The sequence below is a fragment of the Sinocyclocheilus rhinocerous genome, unplaced genomic scaffold (genome assembly GCF_001515625.1).
Source record: "Sinocyclocheilus rhinocerous isolate Xijiao unplaced genomic scaffold, SAMN03320098_v1.1 scaffold722, whole genome shotgun sequence".
Taxonomy (NCBI): domain Eukaryota; kingdom Metazoa; phylum Chordata; class Actinopteri; order Cypriniformes; family Cyprinidae; genus Sinocyclocheilus; species Sinocyclocheilus rhinocerous.
The window spans coordinates 218,920-240,384 of NW_015638934.1; the positions used below are offsets into that span (position 1 = coordinate 218,920).

Sequence of the window (21,465 nt, forward strand, 5' to 3'; positions counted from 1 at the left end):
TTTTTTTTATTGGTCTTATGGAGTATTCTAATTTGTTGAGATAGTGAGTTGGTGGGTTTTTGTTAAATGTGAGCCAAAATCATCACAATTAAAAGAACCAAAGACTTAAACTACTTCAGTCTGTGTGCATTGAATTTATTTAATACACAAGTTTCACAATTTGAGTTGAATTACTGAAATAAATGAACTTTTCCACGACATTCTAATTTATTGAGATGCACCTGTAGTTAACGGATTAGAAAATAATACAGACCAGTGTTTCTTAAGACCAGGTTTGGTCATAATAGGAATGTTTGTACCATATTTGCTTTAATACAATCAAAAGTGTGCCCTTTTTAAGATAAAAAGTGGTGCACTGTAAACAACAGGAAAAAAACAAAACCAATGAAATAAATAAGACAAAACTTATGAACCAGTCAGCCAAAACTGATGCATAAAGCACTGCTGCATTCTACATGAATTTTATAGATTTTGCTTAAGCCATGATACAAAGTTGTCCATCATTCTGTGTCCAATATCAAAGTCTGTGGGCCACGTAATGAACATTAGTGCACCATGAAATCCACCGGGGTAATGTTCATGTGTGACATCAACTCCAGCATTACGCAAACGTGTGACATACATCAAGCCGTCATCCCGCAGTACATCATATTCGCAGGTCAACACATACGCCTTAGGCAGTAAACGCAAGGCTGTGTCAGGCACCAGCAATGGCGAGGCTCGTGGATCTGCAAGCAAGTGATGAGGACCAATAGAGTGCACTGAACTTTTTCCGGTGACTACGGGTGGAGCACTATAGTTGTACGTTTGGCGATATGAATCGGGTAAATATGAACTCCAATTGACAAACTTAAGCAAAGCAGCTGATTCATGGTTATTGTGTCTGTTTGCCATCATGGCTCTCAAAAACGACTTGTCGCTGGTGAAGTACTCGCTCCAAAACCTCACCATCAGTGTGCGGGGCAGTATAGGCATGTGTCGGTTCTGCTGGTAGGAGGGAGTGTTCAGATCCAAGACCTGCAGGACAGGGTAGATTAGAGCTTGGGCCTTTAGCTGGATATGCTGTTCTGGGTCCTTCTGCAACTGAGTATACATAAAAAAATTCAATTATACATATGATAATATGTGACTCTGGACCACAAAAGCAGTCTTAAGTCGCTGGGGTATATTTGTAGCAATAGCCAACAATACATTGTATGGGTCAAAATTATTGATTTTTCTTTTATGCAAAAAATCATTAGGATATTAAGTCAAGATCATATTCCATGAAGATATTTTGTACATTTCCTACTGTAAATATATCAAAACTTAATTTTTGATTAGTAACATGCATTGCTAAGAACTTCATTTGAACAACCTTAAAGATGATTTTCTCAATATTTAGATTTTTTTGCACCCTCAGATTCCAGATTTTCAAATAGTTGTATCTCGGCCAAATATTGTATATTGATGTATAAATCTCAATTTCACAAAATTGACCCTTATGACTGTTTTTTTGTGGTCCATGGTCACATATAAACATATTATTTATTAAAATAAAGGCAAACTTCATAAAGCTATTTTTGACCACTTAGAATTTAAGCACTGCTGAAGAAAGTTTAAAATGTGAAACTGGTGTGTAATTAGTTACCTGGTATTATTATATATTGCTATAACCCTAACACTAACCCTAAAAAAAATAAGGGAGCACTTAAATCACAAATTGGGTCTTGATTAATAAAATATAGTTAAAACTCGTTACTTGTATACATTGTCTAATAATTCGATGACAACAAAATTATGTGACAATGGTCAATGGAAACCAAAATCATCAGCCCACTGAGGGCTAGATTAAATCACACTGAAAATCTAAGTAAAAAATTTAAATTCCAGGCTGATTGAACGTGCATGAATTTTATCAAAGCAACTCATAATGTAGTCAGTAGTGTATATGGCCCCCATGTGCCTGTATGCACTCCTGACAATGTCTAGGCATGTTTCTGATGAGATGATGGATGGTGTCCTGGGGGATCTCCTGCCAGACCTGGATCAGGACATCAGTGAGCTCCTGGACAGTCTGTGGGCAGCTTCGTAAGCTGGTTCTTAATTGAATTGAGGTATGGGGAACATGAGGGCCAGCCAACAGCATCAATGCCTACTTCATCCAGAAAGTGCCTACATACTCTGGCCACATGAGGCCAGGCATTGTCCTGCACCAGGAGGAACCCAGGGCCCACTGCACTAGTGTAAGATCTCTCCAAGATATTCCTCCCCAGACCATCAATGACCCACCGCCAAAACGTTCATGCTGGATGATGTTGCAGGCAGCAGAACGTTCTCCACGGCATCTCCAAACTCTTTCACGTCCGCTCAGTGTGAACCTACTCTCATCCACGAAGAGAATGGGGTGCCAGTGGTGGACCTGCCAATTCTGGTGTTCTCTGGCAAATGCCAATCGAGTTGCACGGTGCTCTCATGCCTGACCTGCTGGGGGCATTTTGGAGGGCTCTGAAAGTTTTCATCCTTGCAGGAGCAGATACTGGTCCTGCTGCTGGGCTGTTGCCCTGTTCAGCTGTCCTCGTGTAACGGTCCATCTCTCGATATATAGGCCATTGTGGAGGAGCTGGACTACCGGTGCAACCTGATTGGACTGTATGTACTGCCTCAGTACGAAAGATAAAGATAGAGCAGTTGTCTGTGGCCACCATCTGCAAAATCATTCCTTTTTTAGGAGGTTGTCTTGCTGTTGTCTCTCCAGTGCACCTGTTGTCACTTTCATTTGCACCAAAGCAGGAGAAACTGATTCACAATCGCTTATGCTTCCTAACTGAACAGATTGATATCCCTGAAGTGTAAATGACTTGGTGTTGTACTGTGATGATTGAGTGTGTAGATGGAAACAAAAATGTGATGAAAACACATTATGTACAGTAGGTAACTAAAGGTATAAAGCACAACATTTATAGATAAAATGCATTGATTATTTTGGAGTCCTATTGTAAAAATTGTAAATCGTACTGTAGTCATTCATGTATAATTTTCCACATCTTACCTGCTGAGCCACTGCAGCTGCAAGGTTGCCTCCTGCACTGTCTCCTGACACAGCAATCCGTTCTGGATTGATATGGTAGCCCTTCAGAACATCAACACGAAAGATGAACTTCACCACACGGTACACATCCTCAAACTGGGCAGGAAAATGATAAGCTGGGGCAAGACGATACCTGCACAGAGCAAATTATGTTGGTATTGTTCTTCTTAATTCTATTTTTCTGTCAGATGATGCCACAAATGTGGCCCAGTTATCCTAAAACATATCTGTGCCAGTTTTGGTAAAAATATGGCACAGTAAGCACTGGCTAATGTGACTGTGAGCCTAAAGTGGCGCGCATATGATGCCACAAATGTGGCCCAGTTATCCTAAAACATATCTGTGCCAGTTTTGGTAAAAATATGGCACAGTAAGCACTGGCTAATGTGACTGTGAGCCTAAAGTGGCCCGCATATGATACCATATGATACCACAAATGTGGCCCAGTTATCCTAAAACATATCTGTGCCAGTTTTGCTAAAAATATGGCACAGTAAGCACTGGCTAATGTGACTGTGAGCCTAAAGTTGCCCGCATATGATGCCACAAATGTGGCCCAGTTATCCTAAAACATATCTGTGCCAGTTTTGGCAAAGAAAGGGCACAGTAAGCACTGGCTAATATGACTGTGAGCATAAAGTGGCCTGCATATGATGCCACAAATGTGGCCCAGTTATCCTAAAATGTATCTGGGCCAGTTTTGGCAAATATATGGCACAGTCAGCATTGGCTAATCAGTAATAATTGGCTAACTTGTCCCATATTTGACATGGCAAATATGCCCCATATATTATAAAACAGATGAAGGCCACTTCTGGTTTGTATGTAGCACTTGACATTGGTTAATTGAAATGGATGTTTGAAATTGTAAATATGGCCTAATCGAATTTGGCTACTTTTAGTAGGATGCAACACAGTTAACTGATGCAGGGCGATCTGGATATGAGGCTTAAGAAGGCTACATACCCAGCAATTTATTTTTTGATACATGCTTTTGATGGCAGTTTTTTATGTGCAGCATAAAAACAGAAGTGCACTATAATGATCGCTCTAACTGTCACGGTTTCTGTTAATTTGGACTTTGTTTTCCTTTTGCACCATTTCCCTTGTTGTGTTGATTGTATTATTCTGTTCAGGTGTGCCTAGTTAATTATCCTTGTTTGGTCTGAGTACTTATGTTCACTTTGAGTTTGTCTGGTTTTACGTCTACATGTCTTGAATGTTGCTGTGCTACATTGTGTTTGGATTTACCCTTGTTGGATTAAAGAGTTATGGTATATAACCTTTTGTCTGAGTGAGAAGCATTTAGGTTCAAATTTGTGAAGAACTGTTTTTAAAGTCTTGGAATGTGTCTTTGAATATTTATCTGTCACATTTGAATAGCTGCTTGTACAAAACTTGGGTTGGGATGATTTTACCAAGTAGGACACATTTCTGGAACTTTTTTGAACATTTAGGGAGGACATTTTTAAATTTCTCTTTACAATATGTTGATTATTGTTGATGCACAACTCACTTAAGGCGTAGTGTGGCCCAGATAATGTATATTTATGGTTTATTTGGTTCATTATTAGCTAAAATGTGGCTTTCCACATGAGGAATGTGGGGAAGACCAGGATTAAGCTGGCTACACACTAGAGGATTTTAAGGCCGATTTGCACCCCCGAACGATAGGGGGGTGTGGCCCGATTTTTTGTCCAAAAAATTCTCTATTGTGTGGTGTCATTACGATTATTTAACTGCTCCCGATCGAGACGGAGCGTCCCCCAAACTCAAATCGTAAATATCAAACATGTTTGATATTTACGACTCTTGATCGGGCTGCCTTTGACGTGATACCCGCGATAGCAAATGAAAGCGAGCAAGCGTAACCTACCGGATGTTGCGTGCTTCTATAGCTGAAACTTGGCAGCAACAAACATGCCATGAAAGCGGAGTACATCACCCATATTCTTTGTTATACTTTGTTTTTCACTGTGAAACAGAACACTTGCCAGGAGAGCCAGCTGACAACGTTGATTGTCCTCTATTTGTTTTTCTTCTCTAGTCGTGTGAGATCTCGTGTCACTGTGAAATCGTTCCTACAACATCAAGTGTGTGTGGTCTTGAGGCCTGGTCGAATCATCTAGTGTGTGCGTTCAGAGGATTATAAGGCTAAAAATCATTTGAAACTGTCTTCATGTCTGTAGTCTCCCATGGTTTTAAAATCGGTTAAGATTTGAAAATCGTCTAGTGTGTCCCAGGCTTTAGAATAAAAATCAGCTGTGGCCCACATTAGGGCCAGTTTTGGTTTATTTGGTTGGCTTACATGCGGCAATGCTAAGGCTTACGTGAGGCCCAAATCTGGCAAACAGGAGTGGTCCACCCAAATGCCATCATCCTAAACAGTATGCGGGCTGGAGCAAGTTCTTGGATCTGGGCTGGATCATGTACAGAATTAAAATCAATGTTGCCCAGATTTGGGCCAGTTCTGCTTTATTTGGTTTATTCATGGCTGACATTGGGCCTTCCTATGGCTTGCCTGTGACCCAAATTTGGCAAACAGGAGCAGACCGCCCAAGTGCCATCATTCCACGCAGTATGTGGGCCAGATGAAAGTGTCAGGTGTGGGCCTGATCTGGGCCTCAGGAATTTTGCTATCTGGGACACTCCTGGTAGAGTGTGCTTGACTGCCAAAACAAAGAAACAACTGATCTGATTTATACCACCTTGAGTGGTAAGTACAAATTTTCAGTGCTATCACAAATCCTGTGCAATCTTTCTTTCTCCAATGTACCAAAGAGCTGACGGAAACAAGACAGTAACAGGGCTGTGTAGCGTCTGGACCAATCAGACACACCATTTTTCATTTGATTTAACAAATCAATTATTCATTAGATTAACAAACATTCACAGACCCCTCACCCAATAAACATACTGGGTGCCAGGATGTCTGACTAATGATTTTTTGATAATCAATTATTTGGCCGATTAATTTTTCGATTAATCGGATAAAAAGCCTTTCTTATTTTTTTTTTACAAAATACAATATTCCACATGCTGCCCAATGCTCTCCTTCAAACAGATGTGCCAAAGGAATGCTATAAACATACCGTATGGTGAACATCTATGCTATACATTATGTGCAAAAAGAGTTATAAAGCACAGTTTAAATGGAGAGTTTAAATAGACAAATGGACAAAGGACAGTTTAAATCCCTACACTAAAAATGAAGATAATGAAGAAAAACACAAACTCCATATTAACATATGAGAGGAATGTTCTGCATGAACACACACATTCACTTTGAAAACATTAACCTTTTACTGTCATTTCTTTATTCTGTAAATTTAAGGAACATCTTAAATTTATATTCAGTTACATGCTGTTATCCCTTAACAATCACTATCAAAAATGCTTGAAATACACGTCGACTTTTAAACCTAAATTTAACATCCAATAACAGATATTTTAGCAAAATTAGTATTTTTGCGCTGCATATTAATTTTCTCCCTCTCTATTGTATTCAGTCTGTTTGAAGTGTCGCCGCTCCTTCAGTAAATTCTGAAGTTTAAGGCAGACTGTCAGGATGAGCCTTCATGCAAAATAGAAACACTTGCGTAAATATGTAACATTTACAGATAAGGATATAACTGTAAAATTAAAGTTTTGCGCTGAGGAATCATATCACACATTAAAACACATGCATCTGTCAAAGCGTCTGATAGGATGAGCCATGTTATGCTAACGCATTAGCTTGAAGTTTAAAATAGACCATTCCCATGTTTTGGGCAGCTTGAATCACACACCTTTCCCGAAGCAGCTCACTCTGTTTATTCCACTATTAGATTCATTTAGATTCATTTCGTCCATAGAAATGCGTTATTCAGTAGTATAATTTGACATGACTGGCGGAAGTTTTCCCTGCACGATGGGTAGACGCGACTAATCGATAATGACATTTGTTGTCAATGATTTTCATTATCCATTATTATCGATTTTATCGATTAGTTGTTGCAGCCCTAGACTGTAATATCACTACTTGAATAGTGGAAGCACATAGTGGAAGCAAAAATCTAAATCCATGCAGGAGGTGCTCACCAACAAGGCCTGCTAATCTTCAATAAATTTGAGAGATGTTAAGGCCACATACAACTAAAGTGTGGACAGGCCGTGATTGAAGAAAAAGGCTCTTGTAAGAACTTAAGAGCTAAAACGACTGGGCAGTGAACTTGGTCCAAACTGCGTTCCCCGCACCAGTACACAAATAGTTACCACTTGGGAGCATATAACATCCTAGTAGAGTTATCCATCAAATTTAAAATGGTCTCTTCTACCACAGGTGAAAGACTAAAGAGCCACGTTCACTGCCATACCCCCAGAGATTCCAGATGCTTGGTCAAGGATGTCATATTGTGCCCTAAACCTGAGATAATAGATCGGCTCTGACTGGTATCTCCAGAGGTTCCTCCAGTAGAGATACCAGGTCCGAGAACAAAACTTGGGATGGCCATTGTGTTGCCAATAACAGAAGACGAATTCCGACTTCTTGTACTCTTGCTAAGAATGATGGAATCAGTGCTGTGGTGAAAGAACCACATAATCTCTACCTTGGTCCTTTAAGGACATCAGAAATGGCTGGAGCGAGAACAGCTTGAAGAAACCGCAAGTTCTTGAGTTCAGTGGCTAATAAGCTGCTCGAAAGCAGCTGACTGCTGTTTTACTTCTTAGAACTTCTCACCAGCAGCATTAAGCATGTCGACTAAAATCCCAGACTAAGAAATGGATGCATCCAGCAGGAAAGCCTTCTCCTTAACCCTGAAATCTGTTAGGTTTAGCCACAAATGTCTGTCCATCCCAACCATACTTGCCATGGAGCTACCAATAGCGTATACCATGCTCTTAGGGCCTGAAGTGCCAGATCCATCACACAACAAATCTCTTTGACCGCCTCGGTGGTCAAAACAGCTCCCCCATCCATGTCCTTCAAGACATCAGCTTGATAGGCCTACAGAAGTGCCATAGTGTGCAACACTGCACTAGACTGACTGGCTAGATCAAATAAGACTTAAGCTGGCTGCACACTAGACGATTTTCAAATTTGAACCGATTTTAAAACCATGGGAGACTACAGACATTAAGACAGTTTCAAACGATTTTTAGCCTTATAATCCTCTGAACGCACACACTAGACGATTCGACCAGACCGCGAGACCACACACTTGATGACTGTAGGAACAATTTCACAGTGACACGAGATCTCACGGAGACTCTCGAGATCAAACGTGACTAGAGAAGAAAAACAAATAGAGGACAATCAACGTTGTCAGCTGACTCTCCTGGCACGTGTTCTGTTTCACAGTGAAAAAAAAGTATTAAAAAGAATATGGGTGATGTTCTGCTTTCATGGCATGTTTGTGGCTGCCAAGTTTCAGCTATGGAAGCACGCAACATCCGGTAGGTTACGCTTGCTCGCTCTCATTGGCTATCGCGGGTATCACGTCAGAGGCAGCCTGATCATGTTTGATATTTACATTTGAGTTCGGCGATGCTCCGTCTCGATTGGGAGCAGAAACATAATCATCATGACACCACACAATAGAGGATTTTTTGGACAAAAAATTGTTTGCGACAAGCCCCCCCGATCGTTCGGGGATGCAAATCGGGCTTACAATCGACCTTAAAATCGTCTAGTGTGTGGCCAGCCTTAGCAAACAGTGCTAAAGTTGTGGATGCCTTTCGGTGTAAACCATATTAGGCAATGTAAAGTCCTAGCCCTGATAATACTAGTAGCCGTGTGCACATTCATTACTCATTACTCCGAGCAACTAGGCCTCATGTTTACTTAAATATGTAAAAATGTAAAAAGGTTTCATTTAATTTAAATTGTCAAAAAAAGAAAATTTAATTTAAAATGGTCAAATTACGTAAACAGCACACTGTTCCAAAAATGGTTACCCCACCATCAACAGGGGCTTTTGACTGGAGGAACCTTTTCATAGTTCCAAGAACTATTGGTGGAAGTACCCGCTTTTTGGTGTGTTCATACCACAGGAACTAGGAACTTATATAGTTCTAGGACTCCGTTTGGGGGAACTAAATTAGCTCCTACTTCAAAGTAGGGTCTAAAACAGTTTTATAGGAACTACCAGTGACGTAAGTATAGGCTGATTGGCCAAATGCATACGAAACAATGGCTACCTGGCATTTTTAAAAAGCCATGTAAAAATATTTTCTCCACGAATATGGAAAACAGTGATAACGGCATTTACCTGTTTTCTGCAGCTTTGTGTTCTTTTCTCAGCCTTGATAATAACACTGCAAGTTGTCATAGGAGATTTAGTCAGATTTTCATGGTATTTTAATCGAGAAAATTTCGCATTTACACTCCATCTCTGTTATCACAAAACCCACGACACACAACAAAAACAGCTCCGAACATGGCGTTCTCCATTCACCGGTTGTTGACGTTTGTAAATGCCGTGAATAAAGATGTGACTGTCGGCCGCTTCAGAGTTCCTGCTGCCGGTGTGAATGCAACCAGGAAAGTGGCCCGCGGGGGAAATTGGTTCTTTAGGAACGACCCTGCTGGCTAGTTCCTAGAACTAAGTTCCTAACTTGTACCTATTTTCCAAGTCATTAAATGCATACAAGACATTTAAAGCTGAATGTCTCTAAAACTAAGGACATGTGAAATACAAAGTTCTGGCATGAAACTCTAGATGGCGCAGTTCGATAGATCTAACTCAATATGACAATGACATCATCACGTCACAGCTGATTGGTTCTCTCCTGTATCGGTAGCCAATGAGCTCACTGCTCAACATTCAAATACTTGGCTAAGCATTTGCTGTAGCAGTTTGCAGCATGATTCAGAAACCCTCCACCTTCCCCAGCTCCACCTGTATAAATCTGCTACGGGGTGATCATGTATGCTATGGGGGTTATTCATGTTATATGTGCAGCAGCAGTATTTCTTACATGCTCACAGCAGCATGTTGTGGATGTATTGGCAGTAGCAAGTCTTGGTACTTGCTCTGCTGCTGCTGCACCAAGACCAAACACATTAACATTGCATATACATTACCATGCCAATCACTCCGAGAGTTATCATGATAGAACTGACATTAAGTGACTCTATGACATTATGTTCTTACTAATGGTCAACCTGTACAACCATCAACGACTTTTCTTCCTCTGTAAACTGGCTTTAGAGTTTCACATTTTTAGATTACGGCTTTTTTTACAGCCCCTGTACTGAGACCTTTCATACATATTTGTCGCTTTGTCCATCCCTAATCAAACACTTTTCCTTGCTCAACTCTATATACTTAGGACTGAATCAAGGCTCAGTGTTTGTCTGGGACAAATTGAGTTGAAGTTGTTTTGGGTCGAAGTTAGTTAATTATCTGCATTCCCAGAAATTTGCTGGTATTACCGTTCACTATTTCTTCTAACATTAACTGGCCAAATAATGTTCAAGAACAAGAGCATATTTTGTGTGTCCCGCACTTCACTATAATCTCCTTAGTGTTTCTGGCATTTGGACACCTGGCAGGCAGTGAAAGTGTTTATAGTTTCACAGCAGCGGGCAGTCAGGCAGCAGAAAATCAGACAGCCACTTCTACTCATGATCTGTAAAGGAGATAAATAGGGACGCATCAGACTTTTGGTCTGAATGTTACTCACCAAACTCCTTTTGACTTTTTATTATTGGGTCAGTGTGTTTCTTTTGCCTTTTTCTTTCAATTTTATCTCATTTTCATGCTCTGTTGACACACCGCATGCGCTGGCCCATGCAGAGAGGGCTTACCCTCACTTCAGTTCATTGTTGATGGTTATCAGATCACAGTGGTGTCATCAGCACATTTATTTATCCTATTCTTGCTGTGTTTGAATAAAAGGTAATACATGAGAACAGTGAGAGCAGCATGGAGCCTCTGTTTGTTAAGAACAGAGCATTCACAGGTGGAAAACGTTCCAACATAGTTAGGGCTAAATGCATTATTCAGCTCTTTAAGCAAACTATGACAGGTACACGAAGATACATCAGATATATCACAGATATATCACAGTCGATATAAATAGAAATCAGTAAGTGCTGTCAAACTTGTTAGGGCATGCAAGTTTGTTGAACATCCCATTTTAACACTGATTTTTCACACCTCAGATTTGAAAAAAGGCACAAAAATGGGTGTGTAAAGCTGTTGGAAAAGGGGAGGGGAAATCGCAGAGGAAGGGAGGCTGTCAAACATAACCAATAAAACACATACCTACAAAACACTCAGGATAGCAGTGTTTCCAAACCGGTTTTCTTGAGGCACACAGTATACATTATCAAACTGTTCCTAATCTAACACACCTGACTCATCACAACTGCTTTGTTGTAAACCTGTACTCCATGTATACTCCAAAACCTTATATGAACATGTCTGATAAGGGAGACATTCAGAATGTGTACTGCTGGTGTGCCTACATTAATTAATATTGAAATGGAGTGCAGACCAAGACAAGAGAGTTTGGAGCACTCGGCTGTATTTTAAAAATACTTTGTGCCATGACAACAAACTAGGGACACAATACTAAAAAACTGTCATTACAAAAAAAAAATAAAATTGATAAAGTAAATGATACATATCAGTTTAAAACACTTAAGCAGGCGGAAAAGGCACAGTTTATTTTATGCATCTTATTTGAATTATTAATTATTTTGTCTTTGTCTTCTGTTTATCTGTACAATCTACCACATAGTCGCTGTTGTATTTCACTATACCAGTGCTGTTATTTGCATAACTGTATTTTATTAGAGAAGGTACAAATATTGAAGCAATGCAGTAGATAACATATGCCAATATAAACTTAAAACATGCTCATTCCTGTCCGAACATGCACTATAATCAGCTGAGGGAGTGTTGTTGAATACTACACAGAGTCCCACACTGAAATCGCTCTCATGCATGCTCCACCTTTTTTTTTATTTTTTTTTATTATTATGCTGTTTTCTTTTATATCAGTCAGCACAGAGATTAGATTATCTTTTACAAATAATGATAGAATCAAATAATGTGTTAGTCGAGTTTTCTTTTGGGGTATATAATATAATTGTGGAGGAAACGGCTCTTACAAGAAGTCAAGTCAAGTCACCATTATTTATATAGTGCTTTTTTACAATGCAGATTGTGTCAAAGCAGCTTTGCAGTATCAAACAGGGAAATAGTGTGCCATTCTCCTCTGGCTAGACAAAACCAGCAGTTTAATTCTAGGGCTGCAGCAAAGTCAGATTGTGCAGAGGACTCATCTGGTTCCCGTGGTCTTGACCGATGGCCATCTAGGTGATGAGGAAGTGGTATTGCCCATCTTCCTGATCTATGCCCATACATTGTACATATGCAAATACAGAAATATTGCATATTGCTTCTACCTCGGTATACACAATACTGGGGAGACGACAGATGGTTAAGTGGGATGCAGACAGTTGTACTGCCCATCTTTTTTCAACGATGTCTGACAACCCTACATATACCAATACAGAAGGAGCATATCATTTTCATCCCCATATTCACAATACTGGAAACAACAGATGAAAAAGTGGGATGCGAGAAGCAGCATTGCTCATCTTCTTTATCTGCTGTTCCATTCCTGTAATAGAACGTAACACTTCCCTTGGGAGTAAGCGTAGGTTACTAGTGCTGTCAAACGATTAATCGCATCCAAAATAAGTTTTTGTTTGCATAATATATGTGTGTGTGTTGTGTATATTTATTATGTATATATAAATACACACACGTGCATGTACGTCACACTTTCTAAATCTGTTCACTTATTTCTTTAACTTTTTTTTTTGGGCTTTCTCACACAGACTATAGAACAGACAAACGGCTTTCTGAACTCCTTATCAGAGGCGTCATGCCCATTGAAACTGATAGATGCCCCCATAGATTTTTGAGCTACGTGGATTTTGAATGCAGCTTCCAAAAGACAAAAAATAGCCGAATAATATCTTATCACACCGGTGTGATAAGAACGTTCAACGTGGCACATCACCAGCTGCTAAATTCAAATCAGCATTCATCGGCTGGTGCTGAGGCAGAACAGACGGGTTTTTACAGCACTGTGCATTCAAGAGTTCACACTTATGTATAATAGGATTTAGCAAATAGTAAGCATATTTGGCGTGCTGTCTGGAAGGAGGGCTCCGAGCTCGAAATATAGCCTGAACCCAGAGAACTCCCCCCTCTCACCCCTGCTCTTTATATAGCTGGCCACCTCGCCTGTGACGTCACCTGACGCAGTAGCCAATCAAGATGGCCATTTAGCAAACATGCTTCAGACACCGGCTCACAAGCAGTGTTGGGGGTAACTCATTACAAGTAATGCGAGTTACGTAATCCGATTACTTTTTTCAAGTAACTAGTAAAGTAACGCATTACTTTTTTAATTTACAAGAAAATATCTGAGTTACTTTTTCAAAAAAGTAATGCCAGTTACTTTGTTTTCCCATTTATTGACTGACAAGTCTCCTGTCCCCATATTGGGAGAAATCGGGAGTACAGAGGCATTGTGTATGCTGTGTGAACATGATGTTACTGTAGTTCTAGACTAAATGTGAATGTGCATTAATTCATCCCACTCACAAAAAAACAGATTTAGTATTCATCAAAATGAATTAAAACAGTGAAATGCAAACTCAGAATATGACGCAAACCTGCAATAATTAAATATGTTAAATAACACAAATGTATCTAATCCCATTTTATTAACCAATATCTTTGCTGCTGACCTTTGATGATCCAGTTCAACAATACTAATAAGCAAAAATGACTTTAGAGAAACTAACAATTGTGCTTTGTTTTTTTATTGCTGAAGAGTGTTTATTCTCCTGCATTCTACTGTACAGACGTGAATTTACTTTTCCTTCAGCCTGAGGTTTATTCATTACACTTTTTGGTGTGAAAGGGCTTTTATATTTGCTATAAATAGAACTTCTTATATTAAAAACAATCAAGTCCTGCTTATATTTAAAAAGTAACGCGAAAGTAACGCAAAAGTAATATAACGCATTACTTTCCATAAAAAGTAACTAAGTAACGTAATTAGTTACTTTTTTAGGGAGTAACGCAATATTGTAATGCATTACTTTTAAAAGTAACTTTCCCCAACACTGCTCACAAGTAATATTACCATAGTGTCAACATCATGCCGCAGTCTTGTGTTCCACTTCAATAGGAACTGGGGGAATTCCTAACTATTTTATTACAAATTGGGTTATATGTGATATTTATTAATTAGCTGGTAATTAATTAACAATTTAATGGCTGTAATAGAAATGATAAACACAATTATATAAAATTACATCAATCAATCAATCAATCAATCAGTCAGTTAATCAGTCGCCAGATCCTGTGATCTTGTTGAAGCAAGCAAGGATTTTTATTAAATGAACATTTGATACTTACTCTACAGCTACAATAACTGCGTTGAGCTCTGTAACCATGTGTCTGGCTAGTAGATCATATGGGCCCATACCTAAGGTGAGAAGGAAAGAAAATATACTTTTGACTTTTATTTGATTAAGCCTCTAGTTATGAAAACAGTTCTCCTGGATTAAAGGGGTCATATGATGCGATTTCAAGTTTTCATTTCTCTTTGGAGTGTTACAAGCTGTTTGTGAATAGATAAGATCCCTAAAGTTGCAAAGACTAAAGTCTCAAACCCAAAGAGATATTCTTTATAAAAGTTAACGCCCTCCTAAAACGGCTCGTTCTAACACGCCCCCACATATCTACCTCACTATGTGGGAAGATTTGCATAACGCCGCCCAAATGTTCACGCAAAGAAAGAAGGCATAACTTTATTGTTGCTTATATGTAACATGCTCTTACTTTAGTAATAACAGTAAATTTTGCATAATTACATGCAGTTAACCACAATCCTAAGCCTATAGTAAATACATGTTGTTAATAATTTTTACATATTACCTAAATGTATAATTACAATGTAACAAGGACACCTTAAAATAAACTGGAACCCCTTTAACCATCACTTATAAAAAAGAGAGAGACCAATAGAACTTTAAAGGAAGAGGGTTTTTAGAACATACCTTTTCTACAGTTTATGTACATTCAACGCAGTTTTCAGTATATGAAATAAAACTGATATTTTTTTGCAATATTTGACACATTTTTCGAAAAATAATCAGCCATCTGCGGTTTATGAAGTTTCATGCATTAGAAAGTCTTCAGATTGGTTATCTTAGCAGAAGAATGTTCACTATCACTGAAGCAGGCAGTGACTTCAGTTCAGCGAGTTCTGCATGAGCACAAAGACTCTCACTATAATGCATGGCTTCTCTGCAGTCTGAATGGAAATCTGTCATAATGATGGAGAATTAAAATCTTTGACGTTCCAGTGTCAAGCATTCATATAAATACATTTGCATTACCATTAAGATATAAAAAGCTAGAGCACTCTATTATACAGCGTTGTGTGATTAATGGTACTCACGGGAGCTGCCAAGACACCATCCTCCTCCATGCAGGTAAATGATGGCCCTTCTTAGCTCTCCTGATTCTTCTTGCTGGCTTGGTTGGTACACAATCACCTCTACACCATCGAAATTCTCATCTGACACTTGCACCCTCTCATCTGACACAGGCACTACTCGTTCTGCAATGGTGATGAACATCATAACTTTCATGTAGTGCAACAGTCCCATCCGCTCGCTCAGTTCTGCCTGTGAAGAGGGGGAAAAAAATTAAAGGGATGTTTTTGGCTTATTTTGTGCAAGAGCTCCCAGTGGAAGTCACACGGTGCCTGGCTTATTTTCTCAAAAAGGTTATGAACAGGGCAGACACATGGTTGATCAGCTGAGATCATCTCACTAATAGCCAGAATCCCCTAATCTTTTGCTTCGGTGGACAACAGCCCATTGTTAAGCCACTTGATGTTAAATGATGTTACTCCAGTGATGTTGACAGTGTTAAGCCTTAAATCTCTTGTCACCAGTTCTAGTTTATCTTCAATCTCCTTTCGTAATAGGTTAATTTTCTAAACCATATAGAGACTCTCTTGGCTGCAGAGCCTCCTAAATGACGACTCTACAAACATGGCAGATGTGTGAGACAGAGATTTAAATAAAGTGGTTTGAGTGATTAATAATTCTCTAAACTGATGAAAAATATTTCATCTGCAACAACATTTACACATTTATAAAGTTTACAATGCATCACTATACAAAAACAAGGAGAGTTGTAAATGAAACTGAACTGAAATATGGAGTATATACAGTATATATATACATATATGACGATGTTAACTGTGACAAGATGATTGACAGGCCAGTTTACAATGATAGGATGCATGCAACTATGCAAAAGTGTGGTCCGTTAAAAATGCATACATGATGCAGTATGTCCCAAAACTCACCAAATCTTTTGCTACTCACTCAACAGTATTTTTAGACATTTATATATATATATATATTTTTTATTTTTTATTTTTTATTTTTTATTTTTTTTCTTCAGAAAAAGAGTAGTCTTGGGGTATAGTCTACATGGGTGACTTGGGATGCAGCATAAACATTATTTATTTATTTGTTTTCTTTCCCCAATTAGTTTGCAATTTAAATCAAATGTTTCACATATGCTTACCTTTTAAAATGTTTAAAATGAAAGGTGGAGTCGGGATGCTGAGCAATGGTTTAAAAATCATGAATTTCATAAATGCCACTTCAAAATGTAAGCTGATGTCCAGTATTTGTAACAACAGTGACACTACACAATAAAATTGATAAAATGTAGATTTCAAAACAGCTGTAATTTGTAGACAGACCGAGAGAGAGAGAGAGAGAGAGAGAGAGAGAGAGAGAGAGAGAGAGACGTTTAGACGTAACACTCCCCTATTTGAGGTGCATTTTACACGTGCATGTATTTAATTTCTATTTTCTGCTATTATTAGCCACAAAGCTTACTATATAATGCTCGGATTAAGAATCGACATAATCTGTAAACCAAATCTGCTGGTGTGGTGTCATGCCAAACAATTCCCACAAATAATCAGACGCTTAACTGACCCGACAGTTGCGTAATCACACTCTTTGATCAAACCTGTCCAGAATAATAACGCGATACCAGATATACGGCCGTAACATTGCAAATGCATGGCAATATGCGCGTTAAACCGGTGTTAAACTATAGACTGATGGCTGTCAATCTTACAAGCAACGCGATGCGTGTTAAAATACAAATGCAAGTAAACTTACCAAATGGATTAAACTCCTGAAGAACGAGTCAGTGAGCATTAGTTTCCATCGCTCCTCTATGTTATTTGGGATTGGTGAATAAACGTAATACGCTGTTAACGCGCCCAGTAACACAAACACAAACGCTCCTTTAGACCTCATTATTTTGATTTGGTTTTGGATCTCGTCTGTGTCTTCTGTTTCCTTTAATAGTCTGCTGATAGTCTTTTCTCAAAAGTCTCCGGCAATTGAAGCCCCCGTCAGCTGCGTTTATTAGTCATTGAGTTCTCTCTGTGTTAAAGTGTAATCCTGGATTAATTTTGGATTGGAGCCAGCGAGATATGACAACACGTGCTAGTGTCATCTGATCGTGATACTGTACGCGTGCATTCTGCGTTCTGTGTCATGTGCAAAGAATATATCAAGTGGTAATGACACGCAACTGGAGCTTCAGCGCATTACGCAGAGCTCCTCTCAAATTCCTCAGATAACCTCAGGGGTCAGCTCATGATTTGGTTGCTCTCCTTCTCCTGTCGAGTTATTGGGAGAGAAGATATTATCAGCTCGCATGACTCTCTGGAGCAGTATTCACAGATGTCAACTGCAAGATTGTGGAAGGCAGAACAAAAGCTTTAGTTAGAAAATAGCAAATACTGATGATATTTTTATCTTTTCACATTTCTATAACAGCAGCAGAATGACACTTTGATGATCAGACAGTATAAATGGTAAAACTTTCACATCTTAGCTTGAGTGTAGATTTATAAGATCTCATATTAATATGATTATTATTTTAGCATTTTTCTCTGACTTCCTAGATGAGAGTTTTATTTTAAAAACCTATTCACAAAACTCTAAAAGGCAAGTTTACTACTTAATTCCTATTATAAGATGATCACTAGAATTCACTAGAATCGCGAGAATTAAGGAGAAATATAGCTATGACTAAATGAAATACAAGCACCGGATAATACATAACTACCACAAAGGCAAACTGGACACAAAAGAAGCTGTTGCTACTTACTCAAATGATATTAGAAGGAAGGCACATAACTAAAGGGAAATATGGTTTGGTTTAAAAACAAAAACAGGAAGCATGGAAACATATGTTTCCAAATCAATGCAGTGTTTCCTTTAATTTCACAGACTTTAAATGACAAACATCTGCCACGTTTTTTTTTCTTTCTACAGTATATTATTCCGTGTTATCTATTTCTACAACATGACATTAATCATGACAGTCATGATGTTACTTCATTACGTATACACTATGAAATTAACATATATTGGCCAAAATATTGTCTTGCCACAGACGGAGATGCTGCACTCAAGGCCCCGTGTCCTAACGTAGCTAGAAATGTATTTTAGTAATTGTAGCTTTTCTAGAACCTTCAGAAGAGTTACTATATACTATAAACTGTGTATATTATATAGTAACTCTATATATATTGTATAACGGCAGAAGTAGCGCATGCTACGGCGGCGCTGTGTATCATTTCATATTAAAGCACAATTATAAATAAAAGGTTGTGAGAAAATACGATGCGTGTCAGATCCGTGTCATGTTCAGCAGCGGCAGCTCTTAAAGTAACAGCAGCCAAATAAGCTAATAACCCAGCTGCTGTGATGTCTGTTTATCAAAGAACAAAAGAAAAAAGAGGAAATCAGTAACTTTTGAAGCTTTAAGGATTCATCTATATTTAATTTAGAATTTAGTGTTTGATAACTTTATTCAATTTATGTATATTTCCTACTTGCTGAAGGGCACAGGTAGCTAAATATGACATTTATTATAATGGGTTTATGTGAAAAAAATTTTTTTAAGTTAAATTAAAATGTTTTTTTTTTAAGTCTAATAAATGTTAAAAATTGATAGCTCTCATTTATACTGTAATGTTGAATGGCTATAATCAATGGTCAATTTCATAGAGACATCAGTAAAGGTATCCGTGATACTCACCTTCAGTCATAAAAAAGATGCCACTGAACAAATATATAAAAATATACTGTCTTTGTGTTGTTTGTACATTAATTTGAAGATTGCATGTGAAATTATTGCAATATAAAAGTATATTTAAAAATGTTAATTTTAGGTGAGATTAATCACAATTAATTTCAGAAAAAAATATGCGATTAATTAGTTTAAAAAATTTAATCAGTTGACTATATATGTGGCCCTGGAGCACAAAATCTTCTCGACAAGAAGCTTGGGTTCGGGGGAACCTGACTGCCCTGAAAATCATGTTTACAACTGTGATGATGAGCGCTTATCAGGATCAACTTAACGCTGGATTTTCAAAAGTATGTGAAAAATGTAAAGTTTGCAGCATATAATCTTTTAAATATGTCCAAGAGTTTTACACACCGATCTGTTATTGTGGGGACATTTCTACAGCCCTGAACATGATGCGACACAAAATGAAACGTGATTGGTTGCTTTACCTGTCAGTCATATGGCCAAGTTTGCCATCAGTTTGATAAATAAGCTTTCCATTGATGTATGGTTTGTTAGGATAGGACGATATTTGGCAATATTTAAAAATCTGGAATCTGAGGGTGCAAAAAAATCAAAATATTGAGAAAATCGCCTTTAAAGTTGTCCAAATGAAGTCCAGAAAACGAGACATTTAGGTCTGTGTTTAGTTGACCACCAGACCAAACACTTCTTGTTACAACTTCTTGTTAAAAATTTCTGTCCACACAGAAATGTTGGAAACTGCATCTTTTTGTGAGTTTCTAATCCATATTGTGATTTTAATATCAATTATTTGTGTCATGTTATTTACATTTACATTTTTATGATTCACTTAACTCTTCCATAAATGACATCCCAATTCAGTTAATTACGACAAATTGTTTATGCAGTCATGCAGTCCTTTAGTTTGCTACCTATCTTCTGGTCTTAAGTGTGTCGCTGACTGAGAAGAGCAAAATCAACAGCAGCAGTTGCTAAGTGTGTTAACCCACATGGAATGGAGTTGTTCCGGTGCGGCTAGTGTGGTGTCGACTTTAGCAGCTTATCTGATATTGCTGAGCATTTGTTTATGTTCATTCACCAAGATCCAATTACAGTTTGGTACATTTTCCTCCACACTGGCAGTCAGAGAGGGGCCCAGCTGCTGGAGTTTTCAGACACTGCCAGAGACTAAAGGCTCTGCCAAATGATTCAAAGTAAAGCTGTTGTCAAGGCAAATTATGGCTACTTTAAAGAATCTGAAATCGAAAGAAAGAAAGTTCTGTTTTGTTTACCTTTTTTTTTTTAAAGAACTGCATATTGTGCCAAAACAATTGATGAACCCTGTTCTTTCTTTTTTTTTCACTTCCTCTCATTCTCGGTCATATGAAAGCTGAATAAATCATCTTTCCATTGATGTATGGTTTTGTTAGGATAGGACAATATTTGGTCGAGATACAACTATTTGAAAATCTGGAATCTGAGGGTGCAAAAAAATCTAAATATTGAGAAAATCATCTTTAAAGTTGTCCAAATGAAGTTCTTAGCAATGCATATTACTAATCAAAAATTAAGTTTTGATATATTTACGGTAGGAAATTTACAAAATATCTTCATGGAACATGATCTTTACTTAATATCCTAATGATTTTTGACATAAAAGAAAAATGTATAATTTTGACCCATACAATGCATTGTTGGCTATTGCTACAAATATACCCCAGCGACTTAAGACTGCTTTTGTGCTCCAGGGGCACAAATGAGAAATACAACAAGCAAATCATCATAAATAGACATTATATACATCTCATCTCAAAGCTTTTATACACTGTGCATACACTCAGCAGCAAGTTTTCTTTGAGTAATTCAGTAATTTCTTTGAGTTCTTTCAGTAATATAACTTTATAGCCTTTTTTTATTGAAAAGTGTCTGCTGACGTGGCTACCACCATGATATTGCTCAACCATGCTTCAATGTGTTCATGTTTAGTGGCTCTAAAATTATTTACAGACTTTTGGAACACAAGTCATACTAAAACACTATTGATTTTCTCAGAATTAACATACACATTTTTCTGAGCCACTGGTCGCAAGGACTTTTTTAAAAACATTTTTTAAAGAAGTTCATGTAAGTGAACCCAGGAGCAAAGGCAGTTCTGAACTTTTACTGAATAAAAGGCATTGAGGCATTCTCTGGATTTGAGAAGGGACTGGCAGAGTGAGC

General features: G+C 38.1%; 1 protein-coding gene across 1 annotated transcript; it reads right to left on the reverse strand.

Moving 5' to 3' along the window:
* Positions 1–230: 230 nt before the first annotated feature.
* On the reverse strand, positions 231–17,776 carry LOC107750087 (arylacetamide deacetylase-like). Its single transcript, XM_016565355.1, has 5 exons — positions 17,310–17,776; positions 15,554–15,782; positions 14,506–14,575; positions 3,032–3,203; positions 231–1,083 (listed from the first exon to the last, which is right to left on the reverse strand). Exons 1-5 carry the CDS (start codon positions 17,448–17,450, stop codon positions 463–465), a joined length of 1,233 nt encoding a protein of 410 aa, XP_016420841.1. The 5' UTR covers positions 17,451–17,776; the 3' UTR covers positions 231–462.
* Between the last annotated feature and the right edge of the window lie 3,689 nt (positions 17,777–21,465).

Bases quoted from the DNA above. Each gene is read 5' to 3' on its own strand.
- LOC107750087 (XM_016565355.1), bottom strand. From the start codon at position 17,450: ATGAGGTCTAAAGGAGCGTTTGTGTTTGTGTTACTGGGCGCGTTAACA. The intron at 15,783-17,309 runs GTAAGTTTACTT...CCCTCTTCACAG, and splicing joins TCAGGAGTTTAATCCATTTG to GCAGAACTGAGCGAGCGGAT. The intron at 1,084-3,031 runs GTAAGATGTGGA...ATGTATACTCAG, and splicing joins CAGCTGCAGTGGCTCAGCAG to TTGCAGAAGGACCCAGAACA.